Below are 19,177 nucleotides of genomic sequence, written 5' to 3' on the forward strand. Positions count from 1 at the left end.
AATAAGGAACAAAGCGTCTACCACACGAAGACGACTACTCTCTTCGTCGAAGTTATTTTGAGCCTGCAGCTCGAGTGGAGGGTGTTTCTGTGATACTCCAGCCAATCACGTTGGCAGACATGACGGCGCAACAGTTAGTCCCTTTAGCTTCACTGAAAATACTTCGATACCAACAACACTTTTGTTAGCTGTAAGCAAGCTATATATAGCTAGCAAAATAGGATACTGAAAAGACTGGCAGTGGCTGCCAACAATGCAACGTTTCTCAAAGGGTGGAGCAAAACTGGAAAATGTATTCGAAAGAGCAAAGTAACATCATGTATGAATAACTTTATTTTAACTCGCAACTACTAGCTATGAGAACAGCTAACGTTCGCAAAGAATTCCAGAAGAACTAACGTTAGCTAGCTAAATAACTAAGACATGGCTACCACCAGGGAAATACAATACCGAAGCCCCACAGTGCGTATCAAGCAGGAGCAGGACGATGACTCGGACACGGAGGAGTCTCACATTGGTTTCAAGAAGTCGGATGGACGCGAGTCGCAGATAATCCACAGTGGTCACTTCATGGTGTCCTCGCCGCACATTGAACACCCACCAAGAAAAGGTTACGATTTCGACACAGTCAACAAACAAACCTGTCGGACGTATCACTTCGGGAAGAAGTGTACATCACATCTCTCCATTGACGCGTCGTTGACAAAACTTTTCGAATGCATGACCCTTGCATACAGGTTGGTTTTCGTCAATCAATTAAACGTGTAACATTTGCTAACTAGATAGTTACCTAGCTTCCACGCATTGCTTTACTGCGGTGGCATAAATTGAATGGGCTACATCTTGGACTGTGTTAAAAATATGCGTTGTCCATACCCAGCTACCGAATGGTGAAGTTTGTTTTGCATGGCCCGGTGCTCCGGTTGAGTGGAGATGTGTTTAAAGACCAATGGACTAGTCTCAAAATATAAACTCCGCTCACGCGGTGCACCGGGACATGCAAAACGAACTCGTCCAATGACAACTAAGTGGTTTTATTTTCTAAGCGAATCACAAGTTGGGCGAGCATTTCCTTTTCCAGTGTCTCTCGAGTATTTGATCGCACGCCCAAAGCACTGGGTGTAGCTGAAGTCACGGGTGTAAATTTCTCTAACACAGGCTACAGTATAGTGGCATACAACAACAACCATAGTCTAATTAATGCTTTAAATGTAATAATTCGATGCAGCTCCTTCGCATGTAGTGTCTGTCAATGTCAAATGAGAAGCTATTAGGCTTGCCAGGCTACTTACTGAATTTAGTTCAGTTATATCTATCCTGGGCCTGGCGTTTGGTCGGAACGATGTGGCTTGGTAGCCAGGCTTAATATTCGACATTTGCTAAATATTATGTGTTGTGCAGTGGTCCCAAGATCAACTGTCTGTTGTTGCAGTATATTGTCCTGTCCTACTTGCAGGTCTGGTCTGGATAACTTTGCATAGTTTGCATAACAGTTTGACAGTTACACCGCACTAGGCACTACTTATCGACATAACCTTCCGTTATTTTTTTTAAACTGTTGAAAAATGAAGCCATATATTTAAACCCATTCTAATAATCTGAAGAAAAATCTTTGTACACAGAAGGTAACTCGGCCGAAAATGTATTCTCCAGCAGGTAGCGTTTTGAGTTTTTTGTATGGAGGTCAATGAATGTCGAATTTGGTCAACCAAAAATGTGTCTTTATATGCTATGTGAGGTTTATTTGATCAAATAGAAGTTTCGTAATGCTTCGGCTGTTAGGAGTGTACTGGTATAAACGTGTCATCCCGGCAATTTTGAGAAAAAACACTATCAGAATTATGCCTGAGGGTGCAATCCGGAATCCTTTTGACATCGCTACCCCTAAATCCTAACCATAACCCTAACCGGCACCGTAACCAATTTAAATGGCAACTTCAATTGGGGGGGTAGGGACGTCCCAAAGATCCTAGTAGCAAGGACCGTTGTCGTTCACACGGTATCTGCCCTTTCTTTGATGCCTCCTCCCGACTACCTTCCATTTTTTAAGACATTTATTTTCATTGTTAAAGCGGCCAATGGAGTATCTGGTTAATATAATGGAACATTTGCGGCCATAATTTTCAAACTAGCAGAGATCCCACTCTGAAAGTTTGATATGCCTGTAGAGTATATTATGTTCAACTATACACATGTGTGTCTAATCCAAGATGGCGTAGCAGTCAAACGTCTTTTGTCCTCTTGTCATGTCCCGTGTATATATCTTTTTATATCTTTTTTCTACCCGTATATTTAAAAAATATTTTTCTTAACCTCAACTTCAACATACTCTCCTGCAATCCGCCTCACTCAATGTGGTATGGATCTGCTATTTTCTTTACTTTTGAACTGGAACCCCCAACTGAAGCTAGCCAGCTAACTAGCTAGTAGTCTGCTAGCGGTCATCAGCTACCTTTAGCCCGGATAACTCTCGCCAGTCTGCACAGCGTGACTCAAACCAGAGCAAATCGGACCCTTTTACCACACGGAGCCCTGCTGATCCATGACGACTGGTCTGCCGACGTAACAGCACGAGGGGGCTACAACAGACTTGTTCCGTTGCGACGTCACTCTAAGGCCCTTCTGCTAGCTTGCTAGCCCCTGCCCGCTAGCTGTCTGAATCGCCGTGTCTCCGGCCCGCCGTGCTACTCACTGGATCCCTATAATCACTTGGCTACGCATGCTCTCCCTAATGTCAGTATGCCTTGTCCATTGCTGTTTTGGTTAGTAATTATTGCCTTATTTCACTGTAGAGCCTCAAGCCCTGCTCAATATACGTTAGTTAACCCTTTAGTTCCACCTCCCACACATGCGGTGACCTCACCTGGTTTAAATTATGTTTCTAGAGACAATATCTCTCTCATCGTCACTCAATGCATAGGTTTACCTCCACTGTATTCACATCCTACCATACCTTTGTCTGAACATTATGCCTTGAATCTATTCTACCATGCCCAGAAACCTGCACCTTTTACTCTCTATTCCGAACGTACTAGACGACCAGTTCTTATAGCCTTTAGCCGTACTCTTATCCTACTCCTCTGTTCCTCTGGTGATGTAGAGGTTAATCCAGGCCCTGCTGTGCCTAGCTCCGCTCCCATTCCCCAGGCACTCTCATTTGTTGACTTCTGTAACCGTAAAAGCCTTGGTTTCATGCATGTTAACATCAGAAGCCTCCTCCCTAAGTTTGTTTTATTCACTGCTTTAGCACACTCTGCCAACCCGGATGTCCTAGCCGTGTCTGACTCCTGGTTTAGGAAGACCACCAAAAACCCTGAAATTTCCATCCCTAACTATAAACAATTTCCGACAAGATAGAACTGCCAAAGGGGGCGGAGTTGCATTCTACTGCAGAGATAGCCTGCAGAGTAATGTCTTACTATCCAGCTCTGTGCCCAAACAATTTGAGCTTCTACTTTTAAAAATGCACCTTTCCAGAAACAAGTCTCTCACCATTGCCGTTTGCTATAGATCACCTTCTGCCCCCAGCTGTGCCCTGGACACCAAATGTGAATTGATTGTCCCCCATCTAGCTTCAGAGCTTGTGCTGTTAGGTGACCTAAACTGGGACATGCTTAACACCCCGGCCATCCTACAATCTAAACTTGATGCCCTCAATCTCTCACACAAATTATCAATAAACCTACCAGGTACAACCCCAAATCCGTAAACACGGGCACCCTCCTAGATATCATCCTAACCAACCTGCCCTCCAAATATAACTCTGCTCTCTTCAACCAGGATCTCAGCGATCACTGCATCATTGCCTGCGTCCGTAATGGGTCTGCGGTCAAACGACCACCCTTAATCTCTGTCAAGCGCTCCCTAAAACACTTCAGCGAGTAGGCCTTTCTAATCGACCTGCCCCGGGTATCCTGGAAGGATATTGACCTCATCCCATCAGTAGAGGATGCCTGGTTATTCTTTAAAAGTGCTTTCCTCACCATCTTAAATAAGCATGCCCCATTCAAAAAATGTAGAACCAGGAGCAGATATAGCCCTTGGTTCACTCCAGACCTGACTGCCCTTGACCAACACAAAAACATCCTGTGGCGTTCTGCATTAGCATCAAATAGCCCCCGCGATATGCAACTTTTCAGGGAAGTTAGGAACCAATATACATAGGCAGTTAGAAAAAGATAACCTTTGCTTTCCTAACAGAAATTTTCATCCTATACCACAAACTCCAAAAAGTTCTGGGACACTGTAAAGTCCATGGAGAATAAGAGCACCTCCTCCCAGCTGCCCACTGCACTGAGGCTAGGAAACACTGTCACCACCGATAAATCCGCGATAATTGAGAATTTCCGTAAGCATTTTTCTACGGCTGGCCATGCTTTCCACCTGGCTACCCCTACCCCGGTCAACAGCCTTGCACCCCCCCACAGCAACTGGCCCAAGCCACCCCATTTCTCCTTCACCCAAATCCAGATAGCTGATGTTCTGAAAGTGCCGCAAAATCGTGACCCCTACAAATCAGCCCGGCAAGACAATCTGGACCCTCTCTTTCTAAAAAATATCCGCTGAAATTGTTGCAACCTCTATTAACTAGCCTGTTCAACCTCTCTTTCGTATCGTCTGAGATTTCCAAAGATTGGAAAGCTGCCGCGGTCATCCCCCTCTTCAAAGGGGGAGACACTCTAGACCCAATCTGCTACAGACCTATATCTATCCTACCCTGCCTTTCTAAGGTCTTCAAAGGCCAAGTTAACAAACAGATCACCGACCATTTCGAACCCCACCGTACCTTTTCTGCTATGCAATCTGGTTTCCGAGATGGCCATGGGTGCACCTCAGCCACGCTCAAGGTCCTAAATGATATCATAACCGCCATCGATAAGAGGCAATACTGTGCAGCTGTATTCATCAACTTGGCCAAGGCATTCGTCTCTGTCAATCACCACATTCTTATCGGCAGACTCAACAGCCTTGGTTTCTGTAATGACTTCCTCGCCTGGTTCACTAACTACTTGTCCGACAGTTCAGTGTGTCAAATCGGAGGGCCTGTTGTCCGGACCTCTTGCAGTCTCTATGGGGGTGCCACAGGGTTTAATTCTCGGGCCGACTCTTTTCTCTGTATACATCAATGATGTCGCTCTTGCTGCTGGTGATTCTCTGATCCACCTCTACGCAGACGACACCATTCTGTTTACTTCTGGCCCTTCTTTGGACACTGTATTAACCAACCTCCAGATGAGCTTCAATGCCATACAACTCTCCTTCTGTGACCTCCAACTGCTCTTAAATGCAAGTAAAACTAAATGGATGCTCTTCAACCGATCGCTGCCCGCACCTGCCCGCCCGTCCAGCATCACTACTCTGGAGGGTTCTGACTTAGAATATGTGGACAACTACAAATACCTAGGTGTCTGGTTAGACTGTAAACTCTCCTTCCAGACTCACATTAAGCATTTCCAATCCAAAATGAAATCTAGAATTGGCTTCCTATTTCGCAATCAAAGCATCCTTCACTCATGCTGCCAAACATACCCTTGTAAAACTGACCATCCTACCGATCATTGTCTTTGGCGATGTCATTAATAAAATAGCCTCCAACACTCAGACTGCATCCAATTTGCTATCACAGTGCCATCCGTTTTGTCACCAAAGCCCCATATACTACCCACCACTACGACCTGTATGCTCTCATTGGCTGGCCCTTGCTTCATATTCGTCACCAAACCCACTGGCTCCAGGTCATCCAAATGGCTTTGCTAGGTAAAGCCCAGCCTTATCTCAGCTCGCTGGTCACCATAGCAGCACCAACTCGTAGCACGCACTCCAGCAGGTATATTTCACTGGTCACCCCCAAAGCCAATTCTTCCTCTGGCCGCCTTTATTTCCAGTTCTCTGCTGCCAATGACTGGAACGAACTGCAAAAATCACTGAAGCTGGAGACTCATATCTCCCTCACTAGCTTTAAGCACCAGCTGTCAGAGTAACTCACAGATCACTGCACCTGTACACAGCCCATCTGTAAATAGCCCATCCAACTACCTCATCCCCATACTGTTATTTACTTTGCTCCTTTGCACCCCAGTATCTCTACTTGCACACTCATCTTCTGCACATCTATCACTCCAGTGTTTAATTGCTATATTGTAATTATTTCGCCACTATGGCTTATTTACTGCCTTACATCCCTTATCCTACCTCATTTGCACACACTGTCTATATACTTTTTCTATTGTATTATTGACTGTATGTTTGTTTATTCCATGTGTAACTGTGTTGGTGTTTGTGTCGCACTGCTTTGCTTTATCTTGGCTAGGTCGCAGTTGTAAATGAGAACTTGTTCTCAACTAGTCTACCTGGTTAAATAAAGTTGAAATAAAATAGAAATGTGTGTGTATGTGTAACAGTATAGCTTCCGTCCCTCTCTTCGCCCCTACCTGGGCTCGAACCAGGGACCCTCTGCACACATCAACAACAGCCACCCTCGAAGCATCGTTACCCATCGCTCCACATAAGCCGTGGCCCTTGCAGCGCAAGGGGAACAACTACTTCAAGGTCTCAGAGCGAGTGACGTCACCGATTGAAACGCTGTTAGTGCGCACCACCGCTAACTAGCTACCTATTTCACATCGGTTACATATGTGTGCACACTCGATGTCGGAAATTTACATACACTTAGGTTGGAGTCATTGGAACTCGTTTTGCAACCACTCCACAAATTTCTTGTAAACAAACTATAGTTTTGGCAAGTCGGTTAGGATGTCTACTGTGTACATGACACAAGTCATTTTTCCAACAATTGTTTACAGGCCGATTATTTCACATATAATTTAATGTGGCACATATCCAGTGTGTCAGAAGTTTACATACACTAAGTTGATTGTGCTTTTTAAACAGCTTGGAAAATTCCAGAAAATGATGTCATGGCTTTAGAAGCTTCTGATAGGCTAATTAAAATAATTTGAGTCAATTGGAGGTGTACTTGTGGATGTATTTCAAGACCTACCTTCAAACTCAGTGCCTCTTTGCTTGACATCATGGGAAAATCAAAAGAAATCAGCCAGAAATGTAGACCTCCACAAGTCTGGTTCATCCTTGGGAGCAATTTCCAAATGCTGGAAAGTACCATGTTCATCTGTACAAGCAATAGTACGCAAGTATTAACACCATGGGACCACGCAGCCGTCATACCGCTCAGGAAGGAGACGCGTTCTGTCTCCTAGAGATGAACTTACTTTGGTGCAAAAAGAACAACAGCAAAGGACCTTGTGAAGATGCTGGAGGAAACAAATACAAAAGTATCTTTATCCACAGTAAAACGAGTCCTATATCGACATACCCTGAAAGGCCGCTCAGCAAGAAAGAAGTCACTGCTCCAGATCCGCCATAAAAAAGCCAGACTACGGTTTGCAACTGCACATGGGGACAAAGATCGTACTTTTTTGAGAAATGTCCTCTGGTCTGATGAAACAAAAATAGAACTGTTTGACCATCGTTATGTTTGGAGGACAAAGGGGGAGGCTTGCAAGCCAAAGAACACCATCCCAAACGTGAATCACGGGGTGGCAGCAGAAATTTGTGGACTGGTTGAAAAACGAGTTTTAATGACTCCAACCTAAGTGTATGTAAACTTCCGACTTCAACTATTTCTTTCATTTACTTACTGTGCTGTTTCGTTCATCTGTTCAGTCGTTTCAAACTCATCCAGGATTTCTATGGAACACCGTTTGCGTGTCAAAAAATATACTATTTAACACTATTTTCCCGTGTCAAATAACACTATTTTCCCGTTTCCCGTGTCAAATAACACTATTTTCCCGTGTCTAATAACACTATTTTCCCGTGTCAAATAACACTATTTTCCCGTTTCCCGTGTCAAATAACACTATTTTCCCGTGTCAAATAACACTATTTTCCCGTGTCAAATAACACTATGTCAAATAACACTATTTGACACGTCAAATAAGTTTGTTGACCAATCAGGACCTGAATATGACTGTACATCACATAATAATTTAACGTGTTCATAAATGTTTTATGCAGTTATTATACATTGATTACACTCACTCATATTTCATATGTCACAACGATTCATCGATATGTATGCTAATGTGCTGGTAAAGTTGTCTCGCGCACCTACAGTGCTGATCATAAATAAAGCTAGCTTGCTCATGGATGCAAACAATGATCTTCCTCATAAACATAGCAAAACGACAATCTGTTTCAGTAGCTATAGTTCGCTAGCTAACTATATAGCTAGGTGTCATCTAAAATAACCCTCATTTATAAGACAGTTCTTATTTGATTAATGCTGGTCGGACCCATCAATGTGAAGCTAGCTACAATAAGGATTAGCCACTTTGCGGTTGTCCTTCAAAGTAAAAGTATGGCATTATTCTACTATTTGTATTAATTTGCATCACTTTTAATGACATTTTATTTTGAAGGTGAACCGCAAATTCCACTATTGTGCCAAATCCTTATTGTGGCTAGCGTCACAACACATAACCCGGTCCTGTCGAGCGTCACTAGCCGGATGAAGCTAGCTGGCTGCTTATAACGTTTGCTTTGGGCAACAGGGTTAAGTAGCTGGCTAGCTATTTATTTTCATGAACTGAAGTTTAATTTCAATAGGCGAACAACAAGTGGCAACCTAGCTAATACGTACTCACAAAGATTCCTAAATCATTGCTAAGAATAATGAAAATGACTGCAGTTTCTACTGGTCATTGTTACCCCCGAAGTGAAAGGCAACACTGTGCGGGTGGGTGATTTATTTGTGCCATGTCAAGCAATTTGAGGAAGTGCCAAGGTCAAGAGTGAATGCCAATGTGCAACTATTATGAGTGAGAAAGGTTGACAGACTCGTTGCAGTAACTTAAACTGGGCCAGTCTACCACATTCATGAACACTCTTGACCTTGGCACTTGCTCAAATGGCTTGACACGGCACAAATAAATCACCCACCCGCAAAGTGTTGCCTTTCACTTGGGGGGTTGGGTAGGGCGTCCGGAGCAAGGCTCACCTAGGCTGTCATAGATGGAGAGGTTTTAAGGCCTGGTGTCCCCAGAAATCTCCAATGCAGTGGCTAGTGGCTACATTTGTAGACATGTAGCCAAGTGGATGGGTGATACGGGCATCCGGCTCAGGTGGCTTTGTACCCATCAACTTGGTTTAAGTGGAAGGACATATCCTTGACTCATTGATAGTTTCAGTTCACTTGTCAGGGGACAAAAAATACCTTTAATTCCATTTCTATGCAAAATACATAGTAAATAGAGTCTATGCCCATTGTCATTGGGTAATTTAGACTGAAAAACACTTGCTAGAGTTGCGAGGTAATTTGCTAATTGATGGACTGCAAGCGCCACTTGAGCTGCGACTCGCGCTACTGAAACAGGGCCTGGTTTCCCAAAATCATCTTACGGCGAAGTTCATCGTTAGAACCTTCGTAGGAGCTACGTTAAATCTCCAAGCTGTTTCCCAAAACCATTGTTAGTAAAGTTGCACTTTGACGCTCGTAATTTACCGACTGCCTCAGACCTCTCATAGAACCAGCCCCAACCTGGCCTCCGAGGCAATACGAACCAGCTAAGTGTGTCGTTTAGATGTTTTTTGCATCTATCGAAGATACCCGCTAAACACAGAATCAAGATGTTTGTCTCTCTGACCGCCGATAACTTCAGTATGATGTTGACTAGGCTACAAATACAAAGTTGCCAATGTCTTTTCAGTTGTTACAAATAAGCAAAGGATAAAAATACATTTAAGATAAATACAGTATAGGCTATATAGGCCTATATATTTAAATCAATTTCATGTTAATCAATTGAGTTATATTTGGCTAATTGTAGGCTACTTTCTGTAATATTTGCCTCAATATATTTAATGTGTAGGCCTAACAGCATGTGCACAATGATGTGCCAAATCTGTGATTTTAGTGCGTTATTATTGGGTAAGCATTAGAATAACCCTCCTATATTTGCAGTCATGGGTGGTAATATCTCTCTAGGAGCTGATCCATTCTCAGTATTGTGAAAGAATTCTAATGTTAAGGTAAGATTTTAATATATACTGAACAAAAACATAAATGTGATTTTTTTTTTTGTTGCTCCGTTACAGTTCATGTAAGGAAATCAGTCAATTTAAATATATTAACCAATGGATTTCACATGACTGAGAATACAGGTATGCATCTGTTGGTCACAGATTCCTTAACAAAAGTGGGCCTCAAAATGGGCCTCAGGATCTCGTCACCGTATCTCTGTGCATTCAAAAAATGCAGTTGTGTTTGTTGTCCGTAGCTTATACTTGCCCATACCATAACCCCACTGCCACCATGGGGCACTCTGTTCACAACATTGACATCAGCAAACCTGCTCGCCCACACGACTCCATACACGTGGGCTGTGATTGGATGGCCGGCTGTGACACAGCCTGGGATCGAACCCGTGTCTGTAGTGACGCCCCAAGAACTGCGATGCAGTGCATTTGACCACTGCGCTATTTGGGAGGCATGATCTGGCTGTATAATCAGCTTTTTGATAACCCGTCCACCTGACAGGTGTGGCATATCTTGGCAAAGAAGAAATTGTCACTAACAGAGATGTAAACAAAATCAGAGAGAAATAAGCTTTTTGTGCATTTGGAACATTTCTGGAATCTTTTATTTCAGCTCATGAAACATGGGACCAACACTTCACATGTTGCGTTTATATTTTAGTGCAGTGTAGAAAGGTGATCCGAGAGCAGCGCTGCCTATTTTTCAGTATCGACACATGCTTCAACGACGCATTTAACAAACGTGCTCTGCATGGTGTTTTGACGAACGCATGTTAAGTCTTCGGCCGTTGGAACGATGCGTCGTTAAAACACTCCTAAGTGCGTCTTTGTCGCTGTTCACCGTTTACTCCCGATTTAACAGGGTGTTTTTCCCTGAATATTGCGAGTTAAGACAAACAGTTAACAACATTAGAAAGCTAAAATTCCCCTATTTAACCATACGTCACCCACATTCCATGGGTGTACATTTGTTTACCTTGTGTTTGATTTGTTTAGTTTAAACTTGGTGGGCAGGCTTTTGTTAAAAATGTAACAAAGTAGACTAATGATTCAGGAAAAAATACACTCTGCCTTTTACCAAAACAAACAATGTTTTTGTTGCACGTTTCAGTATGAAACCTGCCTAGAAGTAGGGCTGTTGTAACCAATTCTAAGTGGCACACTAGCGGTTCGCAAGTCTATTTTGAATTTGTGATTAAGCAAGGAATGTAGCTTGTCTATAGTTTTGTTTGTGTATCCCATCAGTTAGATATGTTTTATAGGCAGTATTTCTATAGGCCTAATGTGTAATAAAGGTTGTCTTTGTGACAAAATTGTACCTTTCCCTAACGGGCATCCACAGTTTACCTGCCCTGGGCCATTGGGCAACCTTTAATGTCAACCCAACATTGCATTTTTCCCCAGATTCTCATGGAAAGTTCAAAAGGGGAAAGATAGTTCCCGGGCAGGAATTGTGCTCATGTTTAAATAGGGCAACAAGCGGATATGGCAGTGACGTCACCGGTGACGCGCGTCCATTTCTGACTCATCCTCTTTATCTCAACTGAAACCGCAACTTCTACAGAAGTGTAAGCTGGAGCGTTGTGTGAGGCAAACCATCTGTGTAGAGCGGCCAACTAAACACTGGCCTTAACCATGTATGTAGGGGGAACATCCATTGCTGTGGCGCAACCTGTTAGTCCTACAAATATGAATGTCCCGTTGTTCCTGTTTTTTTATTGTCCTGTTGACAGCCTCTGTCTTCCTATGTTTGACTCAGCCCCACGAACTGCACTTTTAGTTATAGTAAACAGATTATACTAGGCCAGGGATTCCAAAACCTTTTTGGGCACGACCCATAGGGTGGTGCACAATTGGCCCAGCGTCGTCCGGGTTTGACCGGTGTAGGCTGGCATTGTGAATAAGAATTTGCTCTTAATTGACTTGCCTAGTAAATAAAGGTTACATAATTTTTTTATGTTGATAGTGAAAAATGACTGCGACCCCAACCAAGTGAGAAACATGTAATTAACAGCCAATGTTAACTTTTTATTTTTATTTTTTAAATTTTATCCCCTTTTCTCCCCAATTTTTGTGGTATCCAATCGCTAGTAATTACTATCTTGTCTCATCGCTACAACTCCCGTACGGGCTCGGGAGAGACGAAGGTCGAAAGCCATGCGTCCTCCGAAGCACAACCCAACCAAGCCGCACTGCCTCTTAACACAGCGCGCCTCCAACCCGGAAGCCAGCCGCACCAATGTGTCGGAGGAAACACCGTGCACCCGCCCCCCTCGGTTAGCGCGCACTGCGCCCGGTCCGCCACAGGAGTCGCTGGAGCGCGATGAGACAAGGATATCCCTACCGGCCAAACCCTCCCTAACCTGGACGACACGACGCTAAGCCAATTGTGCGTCGCCCCACGGACCTCCCGGTCGCGGCCGGCTGCGACAGAGCCTGGGCTCGAACCCAGAGACTCTGGCGCAGCTAGCACTGCGATGCAGTGCTCTAGACCACTGCGCCAAATGTTAACTTTTTTTAGTTGGGGCTATGGCAGTTGATTGAAAAACATTTTAACAGTATTTCTGATTGTCTTCTCAAATCACCATCACATAGCCTACTTTTAATGTGGGGCTATGACAGTCAATTGCAAATTACTGACATAATGTATATTATCTCACCACCACTAATGAGATGGGTGTGCTTAATGCATGTCGAGTTGGAGATTGTCAAAGTCAGGGGGCGTTTTTGGACAGTGCGTACCTCATCTCTGCTGTCACATCCAACCTGGATCGATATTTGGTTTTAATGCAGGCGAGAGCACTGAATCCAGCTACACTACATGATACACTACATGACCAAAAGTATGTGGACACCTCGTTGAACATATCTTTCCAAAATCATTGGTATTATTATGGAGTTGGTCCCCCTTTTGCTGCTATAATAGCCTCCACACTTATAGGAAGGCTTTCCTCTAGATGTTGGAACATTGCTGCAGGGACTTGCTTCCATTCAGCCACGAGCATTAGTGGGGTCGGGCACTGATGTTGGATGATTAGGCCTGGCTCGCAGTCAGCTTTCCAATTCATCCAAAAGGTGTTTGATGGGGTTGAGATCATGGCTCTGTGCAGGCCAGTCATGTTCTTCCACACCGATCTCGAGAAACCATTTCTGTATGGACCTCGCTTTGTGCATGGGGGCATTGTCATGCTGAAACAGGAAAGAGCTTTCCCCAAACTGCTGCCACAAAATTTGAAGCACAGAATCATCCTGAATGTCATTTTATGCTGTACCGTTAAGATTTCCCTTCACTGGAACTAAGGGGCATAGCCCGAACCTTGAAAAACAGTCCCAGACCATTATTCCTACTCCACCAAACTTTACAGTTGGCACTATGCATCCGCCAAACCCAGATTCTTCCGTCGGACTGCCAGATGGTGATGCGTGATTCATCACTCCAGAGAACGTGTTTCCACTGCTCCAGAGTCCAATGGCGTCGAGCTTTACACCACTCCAGCCGATGCTTGGCATTGCGCATGGTGTTCTTAGGCTTGTGTATGGCTGCTTGGCCATGGAAACCCATTTCATGAAGCTCCCGACCAACAGTTATTGTGCTGACGTTGCTTCTAGAGGTAGTTTGGAACTCTGTAGTGATTGTTGCAACCGAGGACAGATTATTTTTACTCGCTACGTGCTTCAGCACTTGGTGGTTCCCGTTCTATGAGCTTGTGTTCCCTACCACTTCGCGGTTGAGCCGTTGTTGCTCCTAGACGTTTCCACTTCACAATAACAGCACTTACAGTTGACCGGGGCAGCTCTAGCAGGGCAGAAATTTGACAAACTGACTGTTTGGAAAGGTGGCATCCTATGACGGTGCCACGCTGAAGAGCTCAGTGATTTTCAACAAGGCCATTCCACTGCCAATGTTTGTCTATGGAGATTGCATGGCTGAGTGCTCAATTTTATAAACCTGTCACCAACGGGTGTGGCTGAAATAGCCAAATACGTTATCTGCACCATTCAGTCACATGACAGCTCAATCAGCTGTTACATTTACATTTAAGTCATTTAGCAGACGCTCTTATCCAGAGCGACTTACAAATTGGAAAGTTCATACATATTCATCCTGGTCCCCCTGTGGGAATTGAACCCTGGTCCCCCCGTGGGAATTGAACCCACAACCCTGGCGTTGCAAGCGCCATGCTCTACCAACTGAGCCACACGGGACCACAATGCGAAAAATCTTTCCAACACTCCCCCTCGATTACCACCAAGCCTCGGTGTGAAATAGAACATGAAGTTGTTCATGATTGATAGAACATGCTAAAACCTCCACTGCCTTGTCTTTGCCTCACCTATGCTCTCTGCCTTTCACTGTTGTTTTTTGTGTAGTCTCCAGTGTCAACTGTGGCCTACTTAGTCCCTATGGATGCATGTGTTATGTTGGCCTTTTCAGAGTTGGAGTCCTGGAGTGTGTCTACTGTCAAGGCAGCCTGCCTACACTTAGGATAAAGGGAAGGTTGAGCTGTCTGAAATCAGGGGTGACATCCATATTTGTTCTATGAAAACCTCTAACTCCACTGTTAACATTACCTCTTGATTTTGCCAACCTGCACCTTTCCCACTTGAGTAGGTCTTTTAGATGCTTGTGTTATCTTCTGCCTTTTCAGCGGCAAGTTGGTGTCGCCAAAATGGAAGAACTTCAAAGGACTGAAGTTGCTGTGGAGAGACAAGATCCGGCTCAACAATGCGATCTGGAGGGCCTGGTACATGCAATGTAAGAGCTCCACACATGGCTTCATACTCTATTCTGTCTCTCACTAAAAACAGTAACCCCGCTGTTGTAACGAAGTAACAACCAGGTTTAACTTGTCTGAAAGAAGTATGGGATTAACGCTTGTGCAGGGGTATCCAGGATTGGGTTTGGAGAGCCACTGAACGGCACTTGAATCACCTTCTGATTGAGAAGTATAGTCTACAGTTAATGTGTACAAATCATATTTAATCAATCTGGGTAAATTGATATCTGCTTAGTGAAGTGGTGTGTTATTTTCACTCAACTGGTAGCTCTTGCATGTGTTCTACTCTACAGATGTGGAGAAGCGAGAGAACCCTGTCTGCCATTTTGTTACTCCTCTGGATGGGACCGTGGACATGGAGAACCATCGTTCGGCAGAGGTAAGGAAGGGATGTGGATTGCTGGGTATATAGGCAACACTACCATACCGCTGCTTCACCCTAATAACCAGACTCTTCTCTCTGATTACTTTTTTATCCCTTAAGTATCGTTTTGGCTCCTTCGCATGTTACTCTTCATTATCAATTATATTTTTAAAAATTCCTCCTCTGTTCCACTCCCACCCATGTCTCTCACCCCTCCTTACTGCTTACCACTTTTCTGTCAACCTCTTCCCACATTCTTTTCCCCCTCCCCCTATATCTTTTGTAGGCAATAGCCACAGAGGGGAAATATTGGAAAAGAAGAATTGAAATTGTAATTCGAGAGTATCACAAGTGGAGGACATATTTCAAGAAAAGGGTAGAGTAATGGATTTAGTTATTTCCTGAAATGGTGCCTTTTCTGTGTTTAGATTAAAGTACCGCAATGTTAGGCCTCTTGAGTGGCGGAGCGGTCTAAGGCTGCAGTGCTTGAGGCATCACTACAGACCCGGGTTCGATCCCGGGCTGTGTCACAGTTGGCCGTGACCGGGAGACACATTTGGCCCAGCGTCATTCGGGTTAGGGGAGGGTTTAGCTGGCCGGGATTTCCTTGTCCCATCTCTAGCGACTCCTTGTGGCGGGCCGGACGCCTGCAAGCTGACTCCGGCCGTCAGCGGGACAGTGTTTCCTTTGACACATTGGTGCTGCTGGCTTCCGGGTTAAGCGAGCAGTGTGTCAAGAAGCAGTGCGGCTTGACAGAGTCATGTTTCGGGGGACGCATGGCTCTTGACCTTCGCCTCTCCTGAGTCCGTAGGGAAGTTGCAGCGATAGGACAAGATTGTAACTACCAATTGGATATCACGAAAAAGGTGTAAAATGAAAATTAAAAACATTTAAAAAGTACCGATATGTCACAATAAAACAAAGTTGACTCGTGTTTAAGACTAAGCAGCAGTATGCCTATTTTAGGTTCTTGTCAGTTGCTTTAACTGGCTCGTGAGGCAACCAGTTGAATATCATGTTATTCATTCAATATATGAATCTGCCAATTAACATTGATTTCCAATTTGTCACAGTTACAGAAGCACAAGGATGATGATCTATCAAGCCTTCTCAAGGTATGCATTCTAAGCGTTCTTGTGTGTGGTGCTGCCTCTATTCAAATTTGGTAATAGCAAAGTAGTGTGAGGGAAAATAAGGTTAACACCCAAATAATCCCAACATCTGAAATCTAATGTGAAAATGGAAAATAATAGGTTATTAATGTCACAGAATGAATTCATTAAAGTTGTAGGTTATGTTCTAATGCTGTTTTTGAGTACACATACACTCACTCTCCTACGTATTTATTTGGACAGTGAAGTTAAAACTTTTAATTTGTCTCTATACTTCAGCATTTTGGATTTGAGATCAACTTTTTCATTTCAGGGAACACTACAGAATGTCACCTTTTATTTGAGGGTATTTTCATACATATCTGTTTTACCGTTTAGAAATGTAAGCACTTTATGCATCTAGTTCTCCAATTTGAAAGTGTCAATAGTATTTGGGCAAATTCTTTAATTGTATTAAAGTTGTATTAAAGTAGTCAAAGTTTAGTATTTGGTCCCATATTTCTAGCACGCAATGACTACATCCAGCTTGTGACTCTACACATTTGTTGGATGCATTTGCAGTTTGTGTTAGTTGTAAATTAGATTATGTTGTGCCCAATATAAATTAATGGTAAATAATGTATTGTGTAATTTTGTAGTCTTTTATTATAAAGAAGATTATAATATGTTTCTGAACACTTCTACATTCATGTGGAGGCTACCATGATTTCAGAAAATCTGGAATGAATCGTGAATGAGTTAGGCACGAAAATCATACCTCCAAGACATGCTAACCGCTCACCAGTACCAATAACCGGGGAGGTTAGCATTTTTTGGAAGGAGTATGCTATTTATGCCTCTGTAACTTTCTCACTCATCGTTATTCACGATTCATTCATGATTACCTGTAATCAATGTAGCATGCACATTAATGTATAAGTGTTCAGAATCATATTCTATTCTTATTTCCAATAAAAGTGACTCAAAAATGACACACTACATTATTTACCATTAATTTCTATAGAGCACAACATAATCTGAAACACAGCGTAAACAAACTGCAAATGCATCCAAGTTTGTTGAGTCAGAAGCTTGATGTAGTCATGCGTGCTAGAAATATGGGACCAAATACTGAACTTTTGACTACTTTAATACAAAAGTGAATTTCTCCAAATACTTATGACGCCTTCAAAAGCGGGCACTAGAGACATAAAGTGCTTTCATTTCTAAATGGAGAAACAGAATATATATGAGCATGCCCTCAAAGAAAAGGTACTGTCACATCATATGAAACATTGGATCTCAAATTGGAATCAATTTGAGTATGCGATGTGCATGTTTCATAATTGTTTTATCTTACTATGTTAAGTGGATTAGTTGTGTGACTATGCTGTATAATATGTGCATTGCATGTTTTTTTGTGTAACTGACTGGCTGGCTTGTTGCATTTTGAACACCCCAAGGGGCCGGAAGAACAGTTTTCGCTGTTTGAGGATGTCTTTCCAGACACCTTCCGTGTGTCCCTTTATCAGGATGAGGAAATGGCTGGGCGCCGCATTGCTCGCAAGAGCCGTGAGTCACCCGTCCCCATGGAGATGGACCCACTCTTTGACATGGACGTGCTGATGTCAGAGTTTTCTGACACACTCTTCTCCACGCTGGCCTCCCACCAGCCCATGGCCTGGCCCAATCCCAGGGAAATAGGTGAGGGCCCGCCACCAACATCCCATTCCATACACCAGGGCTTATCAACTATATTCTTACAGGGGCCAGATGTGAAGAAGGTTATTGACAGTGGGGAAATAACACATTTGTTTTGAAAATAATTTGGTTTTTCAATCATGTCACTAAATGTTTTATCCCTCCCCTGTAGTCCCAAATTAAGTCAATTTAATTGATTGAAGATGTCACAAAGAAACAAACATCTGATATGCATATTTTGTCTAGATACAGTGCATTCAGAAAGTATTCACACCCCTTTGACATTTTCATTTTTTTTAATTACAGAGTGGGATTTAAATTAATTATTATTAAATTAAAATAATGTTTTTGTCAACAGTTTACACAAAATACTCTGTCAAAGTGGAAAATAAAACAAGTATTCACCCCCCTGAGTCAATACATGTTAGAATCACCTTTGGCAGCGATTACAGCTGTGAGTCTTTCTGGGTAAGTCTATCTGTCTGGATTGTAAAATATTTTCCCATTCTTTAAAAAATGTGTCAAGCTCTGTCAAGTTGGTTGAAGTCTTGCCATAGATGTTCAAGTCGATTTAAGTAATAAAAAAAACTGTAGGCCACTCAGCAACATTCAATGTCATCTTGGTAAGCAACTCCAGTGTAGATTTGGCCTTGTGCTTTTGGTAATTGTTCTGCTGAAAGGTAAATTTGTCTGTTTGAAAGCAGACTGAACCAAGTTTTCCTCTAGAATGTTGCTTGTGCTTAGCTCTATTCTCTATTCTGCTCTATTCTGCATACCCAAAACATGATGCAGCCACCACCATTCTTGAAAATATTAATAGTGGCACTCAGTGATGTGTTGTGTTGGATTTGCCTCAAACGTAACACTTGTATTCAGAACAAAAATCTATTTTTTTTGCTGTGTTACTTTAGTGCCTTATTGCAAACAGGATGCATGTTTTGGAATATTTGCATTCTGTACAGGCTTCCTTCTTTTCATTGTCATTTATGATAGTATTGTGGAGTAACTACAATATTGTTGATCCATCCTCAGTCATCTCCTATTACAGCCATTAAACCCTAACTGTTTTAAAATCACCATTGGCCTCATGGTGAAATCCCTGAGCTGTTTCCTTCCTCTCCAGCAACTGATTTAGGAAAGGCGCCTGTATCTGTAGTCACTGGGTGTATTGATACACCATCCAAAGT

At 43.1% G+C, this 19,177-nt stretch overlaps 1 protein-coding gene across 3 annotated transcripts in view; it reads left to right on the forward strand.

Moving 5' to 3' along the window:
• The first annotated feature begins 423 nt into the window (after positions 1-423).
• LOC129853596 (MLX-interacting protein-like) overlaps positions 424-19,177 on the forward strand; it is a 44,616-nt gene continuing 25,862 nt past the window's right edge. For all 3 annotated transcript variants that reach the window (XR_008759159.1, XM_055919791.1, XM_055919792.1), the window contains exons 1-6: positions 424-737; positions 14,706-14,812; positions 15,128-15,213; positions 15,485-15,574; positions 16,272-16,313; positions 17,753-17,993. Coding sequence is in view for 2 of the 3 variants with exons in the window: in XM_055919791.1 (XP_055775766.1) it covers positions 424-737; positions 14,706-14,812; positions 15,128-15,213; positions 15,485-15,574; positions 16,272-16,313; positions 17,753-17,993 (880 nt within the window). In the remaining variant the exon portion in view is untranslated. The remainder of the gene's footprint in view (positions 738-14,705; positions 14,813-15,127; positions 15,214-15,484; positions 15,575-16,271; positions 16,314-17,752; positions 17,994-19,177) is intronic.

Source organism: Salvelinus fontinalis, chromosome 4 (genome assembly GCF_029448725.1).
Source record: "Salvelinus fontinalis isolate EN_2023a chromosome 4, ASM2944872v1, whole genome shotgun sequence".
Lineage (NCBI taxonomy): Eukaryota > Metazoa > Chordata > Actinopteri > Salmoniformes > Salmonidae > Salvelinus > Salvelinus fontinalis.